Genomic DNA, 17,204 nt, shown 5'->3' with positions numbered 1-17,204 from the left:
ATGTATGACAGCCTGGACCTCACCAATAACTATCTGGCATCTCTGGAGAGGAGGCTCCTATCTGGAATTAATACCACTGAAAGTGAAACAGCTCTTCAATCAAATTTAACTTGCTCTCTGGAATAAAGTTCAATTTCAACTTGAGTTGAAAACCATTTTACACTTCAGTGAGAAGAGTTTATTTCTTATTTATAGCAATAGTTTATTCCTTCTGAAAATGCCAGAAGGACAAACAGAAACTTTCCTGTAACTAATGACCTCCCACCCCCACTGTCCCTTACAGTCCTGCATAAGCACCACATAAGCACAGGAGACCCAAAAACAATACAGAGCACAATCATTCCACACAAGACAATTTTGGCTTACTCCTCAACTCCACTCTGACCTCCTCAAACACAAAGATCCGCCTTCTGAATCTGGCAAGAATCATAGTTGAAGAATGTAAAATGAAGGCTCACAAAACATTCAATACTAAGTGACATTTTTAGCATTGTAGCATCAAGGTGTCAAGTCCTTCAATTTTGAGCCCACTTGGGAAGGCTTAAGCTATTTAACTTAAAAATATGGTGTTCCTTCCTCAGTAACTATGACCACTTATATCTTCATAAATGTTCATGCTAGCAGCTTTACTGCATCCTACCACTTCTTATAAATAAATGCAGGGACCATTCCATCTTATCTTAGACATAACACTAGTTTTCCAAGCATGGCAGAAATGAAAAAATATATATATTAGAACAAAAACAATTTATGTTCATTTCCACAATCTGTTCCTTCTGAGAGCAGTGCCTGATTCTATTAAAAATAACAAGTTTAGTCCAATGCTAAAGAAAGCAAATCTGATGAGGGACTAATTTACAAAGTGTACAAGAATATAATCTTATAATCAATCTTTCCAGTGTTTGCTATAACTACATTACAAAATACTTCTCTCCAGAAAAACTCAGAAAGATAATACTTATAAGATAAAACTGAACTTTCTGTGTTCATTTCTGACAAGCAATAACCAATACAAGCCTGTTCACAAAAGATCTAAAAATATTGCCTCAGGGCCACAGAGTATTACCAACATGCTGTGAATGGCTACTGTCTGAGACTTTCCTTTCTCTTCTTGGGTTAGCAAGTCTATCTCACCTAAAGCCTAAAAGAAGACTGAGTTATTGCAGAAGTGAAACTGGGCATGCTCCCTTCAAATGTTTCTAAGGTAACCATTCTAACACAAAATCAGCAGAAGTCATCTTTTTAATAAAAAAGGAGGCAAATGCTGCTATTCCATCAGATGACTTATAGAGGAGAGGGGGAAAAAAAGGGGACAACAGCAATAATTCAAGTCATGTGTGTGAGAAAATTGAAACAGGCCACTTTCAAGTTAAGACAAAGTGAAGGAGAGTGATGTTGGGTGTAATGGTCAGGAAGCTTAGGCATTATTACCAATGGTTAGTTCATTTTACAGTCACCAATAACACAACTGTATAGATGTTTGCACCTTGCGCTTGTAAAAGCAGATAAAATATTTAATATGTAATTTACAATGTATTTTACCAGCTCAGCATACAGAATGTATAGAGATTATATCAAAGTAGTAGACAGTTAGGGGCCTGTGCAAACCCTGCAAAAATAGAACTTCAGGTATCTGCTAATCAAAAACAAAGACAGTATGCTTTTTAGAAGTGATACAATTCAAACTACCACAAAATACAAAGGGCTGCAAAAATGTATACCATTCCAACAACATATATAAGTTATTAAATAAAGATTTGATTTTAAAAGAATATAAATGAAGCCTTTAGGTAGGTCTTTTCTACATGCATATTATTCCTCATTAAAGAAAAAAATATGTAAAAAGGCCATTGGTAATTGCTTTGTTAGCATCTGTAGAAAATGCCAATTCTCTGGTCACAAACTCCACTAAGTTTAGCACTTAAGGTCTCTGCAGTGTTATAAATGTAATTTAAAATACTGTTAATTCTCTAACTCCATTGGTAAAATGATGTGACTTGGAATATGGCAGTCTTCATGTGGAGGGCAATGATCCACAGTTCTGTTTGTTCTGCATTTCTTCTGTGTAAACAGTTATCCAGAGGAACAGCACCCTCCACTGCCAGCCTGGGCTTGGGGCTCATCATCAATAATCTGGACTCCTCTCCGTGCAGCACCGGGTTGACTGCAGCCATTACCTTTTGCTCTCTCGTCCACCTGTGCTGTTTCTATCATTCCTGAGAGGCAGAAGCAAAGAATTAGAACCACAATCCTTTGAGCATTTACTCTCATAACTATCTGACTTTCAATGAACAAAGAAATGGGCACTATGTCAAACTCACTAAAATAGCTTTACCCACAAATTTTAAAATCTAGAAGCAAAAGCTGGGCATGGTGGTGCAAGCCTTTAATCCCAGCACTCGGGAGGCAGAGGTAGGAGGATTTCCTTGAGTTAGAGGCCACCCTAAGACTATATAATGAATTCCAGGTCAGCCTGAGCTACAGCAAGACCCTACCTTGGGGGAATGGGGGAACAACTAGAAACAAGAGTGGAGGGATAAGGCGTTTGCCTCCAAAGCCATCCACATAAGCCAGATGCACGGTCTGGGGTTTGTTTGCAGTGGCTGGAGGCCCTGGCACACCAATTCTCTCCGACTCTTTCAAATAAATAAATAAATAAATAACTAGAAGCAAGAAGAAAGCACAAATCCATGGTATAATGGCCACTATGACAGCAACAGAGTAAGAAGCAGTTTGGTTTTGTTTAACATGCATGTATTTGTGTGTGCATGTGGACATCCATGTGGCTGTCCTGTAGTTCCAGACTGTCCATGAACTCACTTTGATCACCCTACCTCTGCCTCTTAAATGCTGGGATTAAAGGCGTGCACCACCATGCCTAGATAAAAGATTTTTTTGTTGTATTTTTATCCCTGTATACAAATAAAATCCTTGAAATTTCCTAAACACATTCAGAATCTTGTTAATATTCAAGTTATTCCAAGTACAAGGGATATTTAAACTACAGAGCTTACATGATATTTGAAAAGATACTAATAATTTAAGATTTGAAAAACAAGCTAGACATGCTATAACTACATTACAAAATAATCCCAGCACTTGGGAGGCAGAGGTAGGAGGATCGTCATGAGTTTATGGTTACTCTCAGCCTACATAATAAATTCCAGATCAGCCTGGGCTAGAGTGAAACATAACTCAAAAACCCAACAACCAAAAACTTAAAAAAAAAATTAAACAAAACAAAACAAAAAAAAAAAACCAGAGCTATAGGGTTCACTAGTGTATGTGAAAAAAAACTGAAATTAAGCCAGGTATGGTGGTGTGCATGAGTTACCCATCAGCTAGAGTGAGACCCTACCTTGGAAAAAGAAAAAAGATAAAAATCTCAAACAAGAACTGAAATTAAACAATAGTACAGATATATTTGGGAATTATCCATATGGTTATTAACAAAAATTGGCAAAATACCACTTTGGAAACATTACTCATACTTCAAGAAGATCTTTTAAATATACTAAATCTGAATATACCCACTTTTGCAAAGGTCAAGAAAGAGCTCCTCAATTCCTTTGTTCTGTTTAGCTGAAGTATGGTAATGTTTTGCTCCCACAGATTCTGCATACCTTAAAAAAAGAAAACATCAGACATTTGATATAAAACTTGAAGCTTTTTACAGCAACAATTTCAGTGACCTACTAATTACCTTTAATGACTTACTAATTTAGCCAGATTTAGCAACATTATGATTATTCAACTTTTTAAACTCTCTATACACTGGACCAAATTTTTCAAACCACAAGTAACAGGATCTGAAATTTCTAGACTAACCTGGAATTGAAATACTTTTAAGTTTTTGTGGTCCCTTGACATTTGATCAAGACAGCTTTCTTTCACATCATCTTTATGGTTTTTCATGGAATTAAAAAGGGAAGTAAAAGTGAACTATCTTTACACATCACCAGAAATTACCAGTATAAACACACTTCACTGAGTACGAGAGTTCGGTCCATCCTCAGAGTTGTAACAACTGAGTGCTAAGCACTCTAAAAAGAGGAAGACGTCAGTGTACAGAGAAGTACTGAGAAGACAGGAAAGCACAACACTTACGATTCTGCTTCTTGAATGGAAACATGTCTTTCCTTCTCCAAGTCTATTTTATTCCCTAGTTTGAAAAAAGTAAATACTTTTTAATGTTGAGGTATTCTGATGTTAAAATTAGCCAACTTTCAATATACAATTGTGACTTTAGTTATTTGAGAAAAGAAGAAAAAGGTCTATGAGCTTTACAAATATCTTAAAACTATGAAGTTAACCCCTAGATGATAGAGTTCTTCGTAACTGTCAAGGGAAATGTCTCATCATCCTCTGTGACGGCTCAATGTATGCCTCTTGAATTTCCGGCCCATCAGAGGAACTACCTTTTCCAAAGAGAAGGACACTGTTCCTTGACAGAAAGTATTCCAAAGACTAAGAATTCCTAGGAAATATAAAGGTAAACCTATGATTTTTAGTGATGTGCAAATGGTTTAAAAACCATAGAATTTATTTATTCCTCGATTTAGATCCAGTCAGTAAGTTAAGTATGACCATCTTATGGCTTACTAAAAATCTATTAGTTAGCATCTTGTACCATAAGGATGCTTTAGTTTCCTGGATAAAATAAGCTGGTTAAAGTAAAAATTAAAATATATGCATTTTTTAAGTACTCCACCACCACAGGTAGCATAACTGCCATTTATTTAAGAAAGACTTTTAGTGACTTACTAGAATTTAACATACGCATATCATGCAGATTTGAAACTATTAAAAATAAGTTTCTAGCCAGGCGTGGTGGTGCACGCCTTTAATCCCAGCACTAGGGAGGAAGAGGTGGGAGGATCACTGTGAGTTCAAGGCCACCCTGAGACTACATAGAGAATTCCAGGTCAGCCTGAGCTAAAGTGAGACCCTACCTCAAAAAAATAAAATAAAATAAAATAAAACAAACAATCAAAAAACAAAATAAGTTTCTCACTGGGCATGGTGGTGCACACCTTTAATCCCAGCACAAGGGAGACAGAGGTAGGAGGATCACTGTGAGTTTGAGGCCACTCCTGAGACTACATTCTGAATTCCAGGTCAGCCTGGACCATAGTGAGACCCTAGCTCGAAAAACTGAAATAAATAAGTTTCACTCTCCTTAAGCAACAAAACTAAAATGAAGATACTACAAGACAGAATTCTTACTGACAGAAGTGAAGGTAACTTGGTTAATCATACAGTAATAGTAATGGATATAACAGACAAGAAAGAATGGGGAAAATAAGGACAAGTATTTTTATCTTTTCTACCTTAACTTTTAGGCAGAATAAACCTCATAATGAAGATCATTTTCTATGTGGGTAGGGGGAGTGAAAATGCAGGTGCATGCATGCCACAGCATACATGTGGAAGCCAGAGGAAAATCTCCAGTGTTGACCTCTGCCCTCGGCCTTGTCTGAGGTAGGTCTTGTGTTCATACTGCATATGCTGACCAGACCAGCAGGTCCATGAACTTTTGGGAATGCTTTTGTTTCCACTTTTTATCCTTCTATATGACTATGATTACAGATGTACACTACTGTGTCTGGCTTTATGGAGGTGCTGGGAACCCAAACTCAGGTCCATGTTTGTGTGACAAGCACTTTACCTCCAATGTGCCACCTCTGTTTCCTTCCACTGTCCTTATAGAGTTTATAAGGCAAACATAACTTTCAGACAAAGCAATGAAATAAGCAGCCAGTAAAAGATGCAATGGTTAGCATCAAGAAGTACAAGTGTATATACTGAGAACCTTAACTACAAGCAGCTGTAAGAAAACCTTAGCTCACAGAGCCTAAGGCTAAGGATGCTCAAAGAAGACACTAAAGCTCAGTGAGCTGCTCCAAGTCAGTACTTAACTCTCTATTCTTTGGTTATATACCTCAGCAACAAGCTCAATGTTATTTCTTGTTTTCCTATGTATTTTGTCAATAAAATTTTTAATCTGCTAAATTTCATAGCCAGTATTTTCTGACAGTAACCAGAAGGAAAACAAGTTGCTTATTTTATAAAGAGCACCATCTGGTGGCAGACAGCTCCAACCAACAGGCATAAGATTCTGCCTCTAACAAAGTGAAGTCCATTCCCTCAAAAACAGCCAAGGCAGGCTGTTGCTCCAATCAATTAAAACCCCACAAACTTCTCTCCCTCTCTTCTTCCCCTCTCCCCTCTCTCTCTTATTTTCAAAGTAGGGGCTCACTCTGGCCCAGGCTGACCTGGAACACACAGGGATCCTCCTACCTCTGCTTCCAGAGGCTGGGATTAAGGCTTGTGCCACCATACCCTCTATAAACTTTTTCCCTAGAGCTTTACCACTTGATTTTTTTGGGATTGAGAAAGTAGGTACTAGCTATAATGCCTTAAATGAGATTGAGGGAAAATTATCCATGCATTGTTTAACCATTTAATAATATTACTACCTTGACCAACTGAAATAAACAAGTCATCAACTAAAGTTAAATATTTTAATAATCTAGTTATTAGTTTATTTACTTTTATTAATTTGAGAGACTGGGAATATGAGAATGGGTATGTCAAGGCCTCCAACTACTGCAAACAAACTCCAGACACATGCTGCACCTTGTGTATCTGGCTTAGTGGGTCCTGGGTAATCGAACCTGGGTCCTTAGGCTTTGCAGGCAAGTGCCTTAACTGCTAAGCCCTAGTTATTCATTTTATTAAACATTTTAACTCCCTTAACAAAATGATGACATCTTCAAGTGATCAATGCTCTCACCATAGATTGCTAGTACAAATTATGTTACAGAAACATACTAGTGGCTACCATCTTTCCAAAGCCCTTTTTAGCTTCTCTCACGTGCCTATTGCATCAATGTGACTATCAACCTATACAAGGGACTTTCTGATAAGTTTAAAACAGCTGAAAACAAGAACAGCACTGAAGTAAGCACCTACTGTAAGGCTAAAACACACACAGCTAACAGAGGAAGAAAACTACCCTAAGGTGGGACTACAGGAATTTAAGGCCAGTCTGAGATACCCAACAAAATCCTAACTCTACAAACCAATGAATAAATAAATAACTTTTCTTTAAGTCCTTATCATTTCACTGCTATGGTATTTTGAACAAATTAACTCTACAGTCTTATATTACAAAATATAGCCAGCAAACTATACAGGGCTAATAACTCACCTATGAAGTCAAACACATCAGAATAACATCAGATCTCCTATTAGAAATCCTCAAAGCTAGGGGTTGGAGAGATGGCTTAGCAGTTAAGGTGCTTGCCTGCAAGGCCTAAGGACCCAGGTTCAAGTACCCAAATCCCATGTAAGCCAGATGCACAAGGTGGCACATGTGTCTGGAGTTCATTTGCAGTGGCTGACAGCCCTGGTGTGCCCATTCTCTCTATCTACCTCTTTCTCTGTCTAAAATATATAAATAAAATATTTTTTTATAAAAAGAAATCCAGGCTGGAGAGAGGGCTTAGTGGTTAGGTGCATGCCTATGAAGCCTAAGGACCAAGATTTGATTCTCCAGGTCCCACATAAGCCAGATGCGCATGGTGGTGCATGCATCTGGGGTTTATCTGCAGTGGCTAGAAACCCTGGTGCACCCATTCTCTCTCTCTCTCTTAAAAAATTTTTTTAAAATCCTTGAAGTTAATAAAGACTGGAACAATATATTTCAAACCCTGAAAGTCAATTTATACTGCCAACCAAGGGGCTGGAGAGATGGCTCAGTGGGTAAGGTGCTTGCCTACAACGCCTAAGGATCCAGGTTTGATTCCCCAGTTCCTACATAAAGCCAGATGCACAAAATGGTGCACATGTCTGGAACTTGTTTCAGCAGCTACAGGCCCTGGTGTACCCATTCTGTCTCTCTATCTTCCCCTTTCTTCTCTGTCAAATAAATTAATTAAAATTAAACTGCCAACCAAGATTGCTATGTCCAGCAAAGCTTTTGAAATTGATAAGAGGAATACAGGTATTTCAGGACATGCACAAACTAAGACAGTTCATAACCACCAGACTAGTGCTGCAGAAGATATTTAAAGGAACTTTATACAGAAGAGGTAGAAGAAAGACAGTCACAATCATGACAGCATAGGAAGGAATCCATTACATCCAACATAGCAAGGTAACAAACACACAGCAAACCAACAAACCCTAACACTAAAAAGCAAGAAAAGAACAAACAATAATCCAACCAACAACATCATCCAACAACAATCAGAGGCTTTGACAACCAGCTCCAGGGAGATAAGACATGGATGGAGACCAATCAAAATCCATCAAAGCAGAAATCTAGAGGCTACAGAGAACTCAACACTACATCAGACTGCCAAAAGGCCTGCCATGGCTCAGGAAACATTGCAGAAGACGGGGGAAGAAAGATTGTAAGAGCCACAGAGGAGTGGGTAGGAATATCCGAGGCATGGTTCCCCACCCCCAGCCCCACTACACCACAGGAACTGACTGAACATTCATGACTCCACGGCAAATCCCATAACCTCATTAAGGAGGGCCCTAGGAAAATGGGAGCAGGGGTAAGGGGATAAAAGAGCATAACCTCAGGCTAGAGAGATGGTTCAGCAGTTAAGGACCAAAGCCAAAGGACCCAGGTTTGATTCCCCAGTACCTGCGTCAAGCCAGAGGCACAAAGGGGCACATGTGTCTAGAGTTCTTTTGCAGTGGCTAGAGGCCCCAATGTGCCAGTCTCTCTTTCTTCTTTCTCTCTCTCAAATAAATAACAATAAAATATTTTTTCAAAAACAGTATAACCTATTATAATATACATATAAAATATATTTTTAAAAATCACAGGCTAACCCTAAGTGTACATGGCCTCAAGTTACCAAGAAAGAAACACAGGCTGTCTAACAGAATTAAATCCAACTATCTCTTGTTTCCCAGGAGCACACTTCACTGATAAAGGCATCCACAAATGAGAGTGAAAGGATGGATATCAACCTTTTGAGTGAATGGAAGCTGAAAACAAGCTGGTATAGCTATTCTGATATTTGCTTAATGCAGGACATTAAACAAAAATTAGAAGGCTACAGACCACCACTGCAGGGCTGGAGAGATGGCTCAACAGTTAAGGTGCTTGCCTGCAAAGCCTAATGACCTGGGTTCAGCTGCCCTGTATCCATGTAAGCCAGATACACAAAGTGGTGCATGCATCTAGAACTTGTTTGCAGTGACTAAAGGTCAAAGCATGCCTATACTGACTCATTCACTCTATCTTCCTGCTTGCAAATAAATAAAATATATTTTTTAAAGGCCATGGGCTAGAGAGATGGATTAGTAGTTAAGGTGCTTGCCTGCAAAGCCTAAGGACCCATGTTCGATTCTTCAGATCCCACAAAAGCCAGACATACAAAGGTGAGGTAAGCACGAGGTCACACATGCCCACTAGGTGGTGCAAGTGCCTGGAGTTCAATTTCAGTGGCTGAGGCTCTGGCATGCCAATTCTTTCTACTTATCTCTAAAATAACCACAACAATAACAACAACAAAAAGACCACTACATACTTATAAAGAGAAAAATTAATCAAGAAAATCAATACCTTGTTCCTGTCTTTAAATAGGTCATGAAAACTAAAAATCAACAAAGAAACTTCAGACTTAAACTATACCATAGATCAAATGGATCTAATAGATATCTACATAATACTCCATCCAACAGAAACAAAATACATGTTCTTCTCAGCATCCAATATAACCTTTCCTCAACTAGATCACATTTTTTACCACAGTGGAGTATGCATCTGAAGTGTGTTTGCAGTGGCTGGAGGCCCTGGTGCAACCATTCTCATTCTCTTTCACGCTAAGGTGGGTACAACACTAGGGAGCCTGAGGTAAGAGTTCGAGGTCTAAGACTAATTTCAGGTCAGCCTGGGCTAGAACAAGACCCTACCACGAGGGGGATGGGGAAGGACAAGCCAAATCTAAAATGAGTAGATATCATGAATTAATAAGATCAGTATAGAAATTAATGAAATGTAGAATACAAGTACAGACTCAAACAAAAAGTTGTTTACTTGAAAAAAATAAACAAACTGAAAAAGGCCTAGCCAAATTAACCAAAACAAAGAACTAAATTTATAAAATTAGAGACATAAAAAGATGCCACAACAGATCCTAATGAAATCCAAAAAAATCACTAGGGAGTATCTTGAAAACATTTGTTCCAAAAAGCTGGAAAAGAAACAGATAAACTCTTAGACATATATGACCTACCAAAGATAAAAGACCTTTAACAGATCCATTAACAAGCAAATGAGATTGAAACAGTAACTTTAAGAGAAAAAAAGAAAGAAAGAGATAAGAGAGAAAAGAAAGAAAGCCAGGCATGGTAGAGCACATCTTTAAGCTCAGCACTCAGGAGGCAGAGGTAGGAGGACTGCCGTAAATTCAAGGCCACACTGAAACTGCATGGTGAATCTAGGTCATCCTGGGCTAGACAGAAACTCTACATTGGGGAGTGGGGATCACCTACAAGTAAACAACCAAGGAGGTGAAAGACCTGTACAGTGAAGACTTCAAGACATTAAAGAAAAAAACTGAGGGGCTAGAGAGATGGCTCAGCAATTAAGGCACTTGCCTGCAAAGCTTAAGGTTCAATTCCCCAGTACCCACATAAAGTCAGATGCACAAGGTGGCACATGTGTATGGAGTTCAAGTGCAGTGGCTAGAGGACCTGGCGTGCCCATTCTCTCTCTCTCTGTCTCTCTCAAATAGAGAATAAATAAAATATTTTTAAAAAGAAAGAAATTGAAGAAAACACTAAAAGATGGAAAGCTATCCCTACTTATGGATTAGCAGAATCAATATTATAAAAATGGCTGTAGTACCAAAAGCAATCTACAGATTCAATACAATCCCCATCACAATTTTAATGATTTTTTTTTTCCTATTCTTTAAAGAAATAGGAAAAAAAAAATCAAAAAGACCCAAAAAGGCCAAAGCAATCCTAAGTACAGACACCAATACTGGAAGCATCACAACACCTGATCTTAAACTGAAGTACAGAGTCATAGGAACAAAAACAGCATGCCACTATTACAAAAACAGACATGTTGGGCTACAGAAATGGCTCAGCAGTTAAAGGCATTTGCTTCCAAAGCCTGATGGCCTGGGTTTAATTCCCCAGTACTGATATAAAGCCATATGAACAATGTGGCATATGCATCTGGAGTTTGTTTCCAAGGGCAAGAGGACCTGGCAGAACCAATACTCACTCTCTTTCCCTTCCTCCTTCCCTCTCTTTCTAGCAAATTTTCTAAAAGCACAGGCATGTAGACCAATGGAATAGAATCAGAAATAAATTCAAGCAACAACAGTCAACTAAATTTCAGCAAAAGTATCAAAAACACATACTGGAAAACAGGCAGTTGCATTAACAAACAACACTGAGGAAACCAGATATCCATCTGTAAAAGAAATTAGTTTTCTATCTCTCACTCTATGCAAAAATTAATTCAAAACGGATTAAAGACCTGAATACCACAGTTTGAAACTGCTAGAAGAAAATGTAGGGAAAACACTTCAAGATATAAGCACAAGCAAGGACCTTCTGAAAAGCACTCTAATAGCATAGTTACTAACACCACAAATTGAAAAATGAGACTGCACTAAATTTAAAACCTTCTGCACAGCAAAGTAAATAACTGCGTGAAGAAACAGCTGGCAGGATGAAAAATAAATCTGCCACCTATACACCAGACAGGGATGAATATCTAGGATTCATTAAGAACTGGGAAAATTAAACACCCCAAACTAAAATCAGCCAATCAATAAATGGCTAATAAAATGAATAGACAGTTCCTTAAAAAAAAAAAAAAGAAAGAAAGAAAGAAGAGAAAAGAAAAGAAATACAGGGCTGGAGAGATGGCTTAGAGGTTAAGCATCTGCCTGTGAAGCCTAAGGACCCCGGTTCAAGGCTTGATTCCCCAGGACCCACGTTAGCCAGATGCACAAGGGGGCGCACACATCCGGAGTTCGTTTGCAGTGGCTGGAGGCCCTGGCACACCCATTCTCTCTCCCTCTCTCTATCTGACTCTTTCTCTCTCTCTCACGCTCTCAAATAAATAAATAAATAACAAAAAAAAATTTAAAAAGGAAAAAATACAAATGGCAAACAAATACTTGAAAAAAAAGTTCAAAATCCTTAGGTATCAGGAAATGCAAATCAAAATCGTTTTCAGATTCCATCTCACCTCAGTCAAAATGACTATGATTAAGAAAATAAACAACTGAGACTACATAGTGAATTCCAGGTCAGCCTGACCCAGAGTGAGACCCTACCTCAAAAAACCAAAAAAAAAATAAAATAAAATAAATAAAAATAAATAAAAAAATAAACAAGGTGGGGCTGGAATAGCCTAGTGGTTAAGGCATTTGCCTACATAACCCACATAAGCCACATGCACAAGGTTACACATGCATCTGGAGTTCGTTTGCAGTGGCTGGAGGCCCTGGTGTGCCCATTCTCTCTCCCAACACCCCCAGCCTCTTTCTCTCTTGCTTTCAAATAAATAAATGGAAAAAAAAGAAGAAGAAAAAGAAAAAGAAGAAGAAAAGAAACCAGGTGGCAACCCAGTGGGTGATACAGAAGGTAGTTGTAAAGTGGTACAGCCATTATTGAAATCAATGTGGCAGTTTCTCAACAAACCCAAAACAGAACTACCGTATGTCTAAGCAACATCATTCCTGGGTATGTAACAAGGGGCCTAAGTCAGCATACCACAGAAATACCTGTACATTCATGTTTAATGCTGCATTATTCACAACAGTGAAGAAATGAAATCAGTTTGTATGACCGTCACAGATGAGTGAATACAGAAAATATGCATGCACACAAAGGGATTTTATTAAGCCATAAAGAAAAATGAGATCTGGTCATTCGCAAGAAAACAGATGCAATTAGAGATTACTGTGTTAATAATAATAAGATAAATACTTCACATTTTCTCTCATATGTGAACTCTGGGGTTAAATTTATATGTGTAGATCCTGAAAGTAAAAAGAAGACCATGAAAGAGAAAGAGGAGATATTAAGGTAGAAAAAGGGGGTGTGTGTGAAATACATGTGACATGAAAACAGAAGGAGAGGGGCTAAGGAGATTGCTCACCAATTAAAAGGTTTTTACTTACAAAGCCTGCCGGCCCAGGTTTAATTCTCTACTATCCACATAAAGCCAAATGCACAATGTGGTACACAGTCCATCTGGAAGTCATCAGTAGTGGCAAGAGGCCCTGGTGTGCCCATGCTCTCACTCACTCTCTAATAAATAAATATATATATATACACACACATATATAAAAACAGAAGGGGGATAACTTGATGTGGGGAAGCAATGGAGAAAATTAAGGAGAATGAGTGAAGTATGGAAATGCCATAATATTAAGCTCACCAAACTGCCCGGTGAGCACTTATTTTAATGTTCATACCTATGTATTAATACTAATGTCACTTTTGGTTAGAGAAGCTTCTCTTTTCAGATGTGGTGACCTTGGGATGATTCGGAAGGCACCATAAGTGCTGAGATTAAGTGAAAGAGGAGTGCTCAACACTGAAACAGCTCTTTTACACCTTCCAAGGCTCAGGGTCCATTGAGAAAGAGGTGGTGGAAAGAATTTAAGAGCCAAATGAAGGGTAGGACTACTTACAATGCACTCGTGGCACTACCTACACAAAACCATCATAATAGGAGGAAAAGATAATGACATCAAAGTAAGAAAGAGACTGATTGAGAGGGATAGGGCACATGATGGAGAGTGGGGTTGCAAAGGGAAAGTTGGGGGGGGGAATTACCATAGTTTATTGTCTATAACTATGGAAGCTGTCAATAATAAAAAAATTAAAAAATAAAGATGAGGGCTAGAAGGATGGCTTAGCCGTTATGGTGCTAGCCTGTAAAGCCAAAGGACCCAGGTTCAATTCCCCAGGACCCACGTAAGCCAAATGCACAAGGTGGCTTGTTTGCAGTGGCTGAAGGCCCTGGCATATCCCTTCCCCCCCCCCCTTTCTCTCTTTCTCTGCCTCTTTCTCTCTCCCTTAAATAAAATAAATAACTAAATAAAATAACAATACAGTTCACACTTTCCCTATATATTAATTGCTTAAAAAAAGACAAAATAAAAATTCATTAGAAAAAAGAAAATGCAATAATAAACCAATTCATTACTCTGTAGATTAATTTTAAAATGTTTTAAATATAATTGTTTTTAAATCAAAGGCCTGGTGTGGTGGTATAAACCTTTAATCTCAGCCCTGGAGGAATAGAGGTAGGAGGGTTGCTGAGAGTTCAAGGCCATCCTGAAACTGAGTGAATTCCAGGTCAGACTTGCTAGAGTGAGGCCTTACCTCAAAACAACAACAAAAAATACAAGGATCACTTTTTAAAAAATCATGGACTGGCCAGGTGTAGGGGCGCACACCTTTAATCCCAGATTTCCAGAGGCAGAGGGAGGAGGATTGCCACAAGTTCTAGGCCACCCTGAGACTACATAGTGAATTCCAGGTCAGCCTGAGCTAGAGTGAAACCCTACCTCCAAAAAAAAAAAAAAAAAAAAAAAATCATGGACTAGAAAGATGGTTTAGTGATAAAGTTACTTGTCTGCAAACCCTAACAACCTAAGTCTGATTCCCCAATACCCACATAAAGCCAGATGCACAAATAGGCACATGTGTCTGGAGCCCTGCCATGCCTATTCTCTCTTTTTTCTCTGTGCTTGCAAATAATATGAAAAAAAAAAGTTTAAATAAAATGTGGGTTGGAGAGATGGTTCAGTGGCTAAAGGCACCTTTCTGGTAACAGAACAGTTACCACAGTCTTTACATAAAAGTAACATCATGATCTAAGGACCCAGTTCAATTCCCCAGTACTCATATAACCCAGATGCACAAGGTGGCACATACGACTGGAGTTCATTTGCAATGGCTAGAGGCTCTAGCATGCCCGTATTCTATTTGCCTCCCTCCCTCTCTTAAATAAGATAAAATAAAAATAAATAAGCCAGGCATGGTGGTGCACTTGGGAGACAGAGGTAGGAGGATCGTCATGAGTTCGAGGCCAGCCTGAGACTACATAGTGAATTCCAGGTCAGACTGGGCTACAGTGAGACCCTACGTTAAAAAAAAAAAAAAAAAAGAAGAAGAAGAGAAGAGGAGAAGGAGGAAGAAGAAAAAAGTTTGTGCACTGGGTCAGAACAGATAAACTATAACCCAACACTAGTGTCTCCATATACGAAATCACAGTACAATACTTGGTACAACGAAGCCACTCCAAATTATTTGTGAAAGGAAAGAAGGTGGGTGAAAAGAGGGAGTTGGTAAGACTGGAAATAATAGTAAATGGCTCAAAAAACTGTTGCAATGGTGGTGCACACCTTGAATCCCAGGGGTGGGGTATGATTTATGTGAATGTGGGTGCATGTGGCCAACAGCACACATGTGGAAGTCAAAGAACTTTTTGAGTGATGGTCCTTGCCTTACAGTCTCTTTTTCACCCCTGCATTTACCAGGGTAGCTGGCCTGGAAGCTCCTGTATCCACCTCCCTTCTCACAGTAGTCACTCAGGAATTAAAGATAACCACAGTAGCATCCAGATTGTGTTGGAACATGGGTTCCAACTTCAGCTTGTGTGCCAAGTGCTTTATCCACTGAACTATCTCCTTAGTTCTTAAATGTTATTTTTTTTTCTTAATTTTGTTTATTTTCATTTATTTATTTATTTGAGAGCAACAGAGCCTCCAGTCACTGCAAACAAACTCCAGATGCATGTACCACCTTGCGTATCTGGCTTACGTGGATACTGGGGAATTGAGCCTTGGACTGGGGGCCTTAGGCTTCGCAGGCAAGCACTTAACCACTAAGCCATCTCTCCAACCCTTAAATATTAATTTTTAACCTTGATCAAATAAAAAGCTTTTGAGATGTTTCTGACTTTCCAATGGGTGTATTAGCAATTTTCTTCTTCAGAGAGGCAGACTATCAAAGTCTACCTTCTACCATTTACCTATTATTATGCCATTCTAACACCTTAATAATGACTAGCTACAAAATTGGTCTTAAACTCCTATTTAGTCTACTACTCTATTGTTCCAATCCTAGATACTCCTGATATTGAGACTAATATATCTAGATCTATTAGCATCTAGACTAAAAAGCACAGCAAATCATGTCTCTGGTCATTTCATGCAAATTTATACCCTGGTATGAGACTGCAGAGTTATCAATGTAATAGTGGCAAGATTCAAAAATGTAAATTCAAGTTTTAAATAAATTCATACAGCTGAAAGCAGCACTTCTTACATTGATCATATCACTCTTTCAATTCCCCAAATGCTATCTTCATCCTTCAACCAAACTAACTTGGTCATTCCAAACTCATTTTTATTATTATTAGCCACAAAGAAAGGAAGAGAGGAAACAGACAGAGGCTATACACCAGAAGGATTACAGTCAGAATGCCTCCAATTTAAATCCCATAACTGCTGATGCTGGGCAAGTAACCATGCTCAGGATCCAGCCACCTCTATTAAGCCATCATAGGATTGAACATTACATGAGATAATGTCTCTTGAGTACATTGCATGGCTTCTAATATACTTTATTTATTTATTTATTTTTGCAACCAGAGAGAAAAAGAGCCAACAGGCACACCAGGGCTCCTTGCCACTGCAAACTAACTCCAGACACATGTGCCACTTTGTGCATCTGGCTTTACATGGGTATGTTTTGTAAAGCAAGCACCTTTAACCTCTAAGCCATCTCTCCAGCCCTCTGCTATACTTTAAAAAAAAAAAAAAAACTTTTTAAAAATATTTATCTGAGAGCGATATACTGAGAGAATGGGAGTTACAGGGCCCCACTACAAACAAACTCCAGACACATCCACCACCTTGTGTATCTGGCTTATGTGAGTCCTGGGGAGTCAAACCTGTGGTCTTAGGCTTTGCAGGCAAGTGCCTTAACTGGTAAGTTATCTCTCCAGCCCTGATATACTTTAATGCTCAGTAAATATCAAACCACAAAAATAATTTAAAGAGAAAGGGATCCAAAAATTTAAAGAGAAATCCTATAATCCTAAGACTAGGTTCTAGAAGTCTTTGACCTATTAACAAAATTTAAACTCATGAGCTACTACTTGTATTAATGAAGTCAAAATTGTT

General features: G+C 38.5%; 1 protein-coding gene across 1 annotated transcript in view; it reads right to left on the bottom strand.

The window, feature by feature from the left end:
* Window positions 1-1,224: 1,224 nt before the first annotated feature.
* The window catches only part of Rab21 (RAB21, member RAS oncogene family), a 38,505-nt gene continuing 22,525 nt past the window's right edge, over window positions 1,225-17,204 (bottom strand). Inside the window, exons 5-7 of the mRNA XM_004650524.2 lie at window positions 4,108-4,162; window positions 3,535-3,623; window positions 1,225-2,216 (exon numbers count right to left, since the gene is read on the bottom strand). Coding sequence (XP_004650581.2) covers window positions 2,074-2,216; window positions 3,535-3,623; window positions 4,108-4,162 — 287 coding nt within the window. The 3' untranslated portion in view covers window positions 1,225-2,073. The remainder of the gene's footprint in view (window positions 2,217-3,534; window positions 3,624-4,107; window positions 4,163-17,204) is intronic.

The sequence above is a fragment of the Jaculus jaculus genome, chromosome 6 (assembly GCF_020740685.1).
Source record: "Jaculus jaculus isolate mJacJac1 chromosome 6, mJacJac1.mat.Y.cur, whole genome shotgun sequence".
In the NCBI taxonomy this organism is placed as follows: Eukaryota; Metazoa; Chordata; class Mammalia; order Rodentia; family Dipodidae; genus Jaculus; species Jaculus jaculus.
Note: the sequence above shows the minus strand (reverse complement) of the source record. Positions and strands in the feature narration are given on the sequence as shown.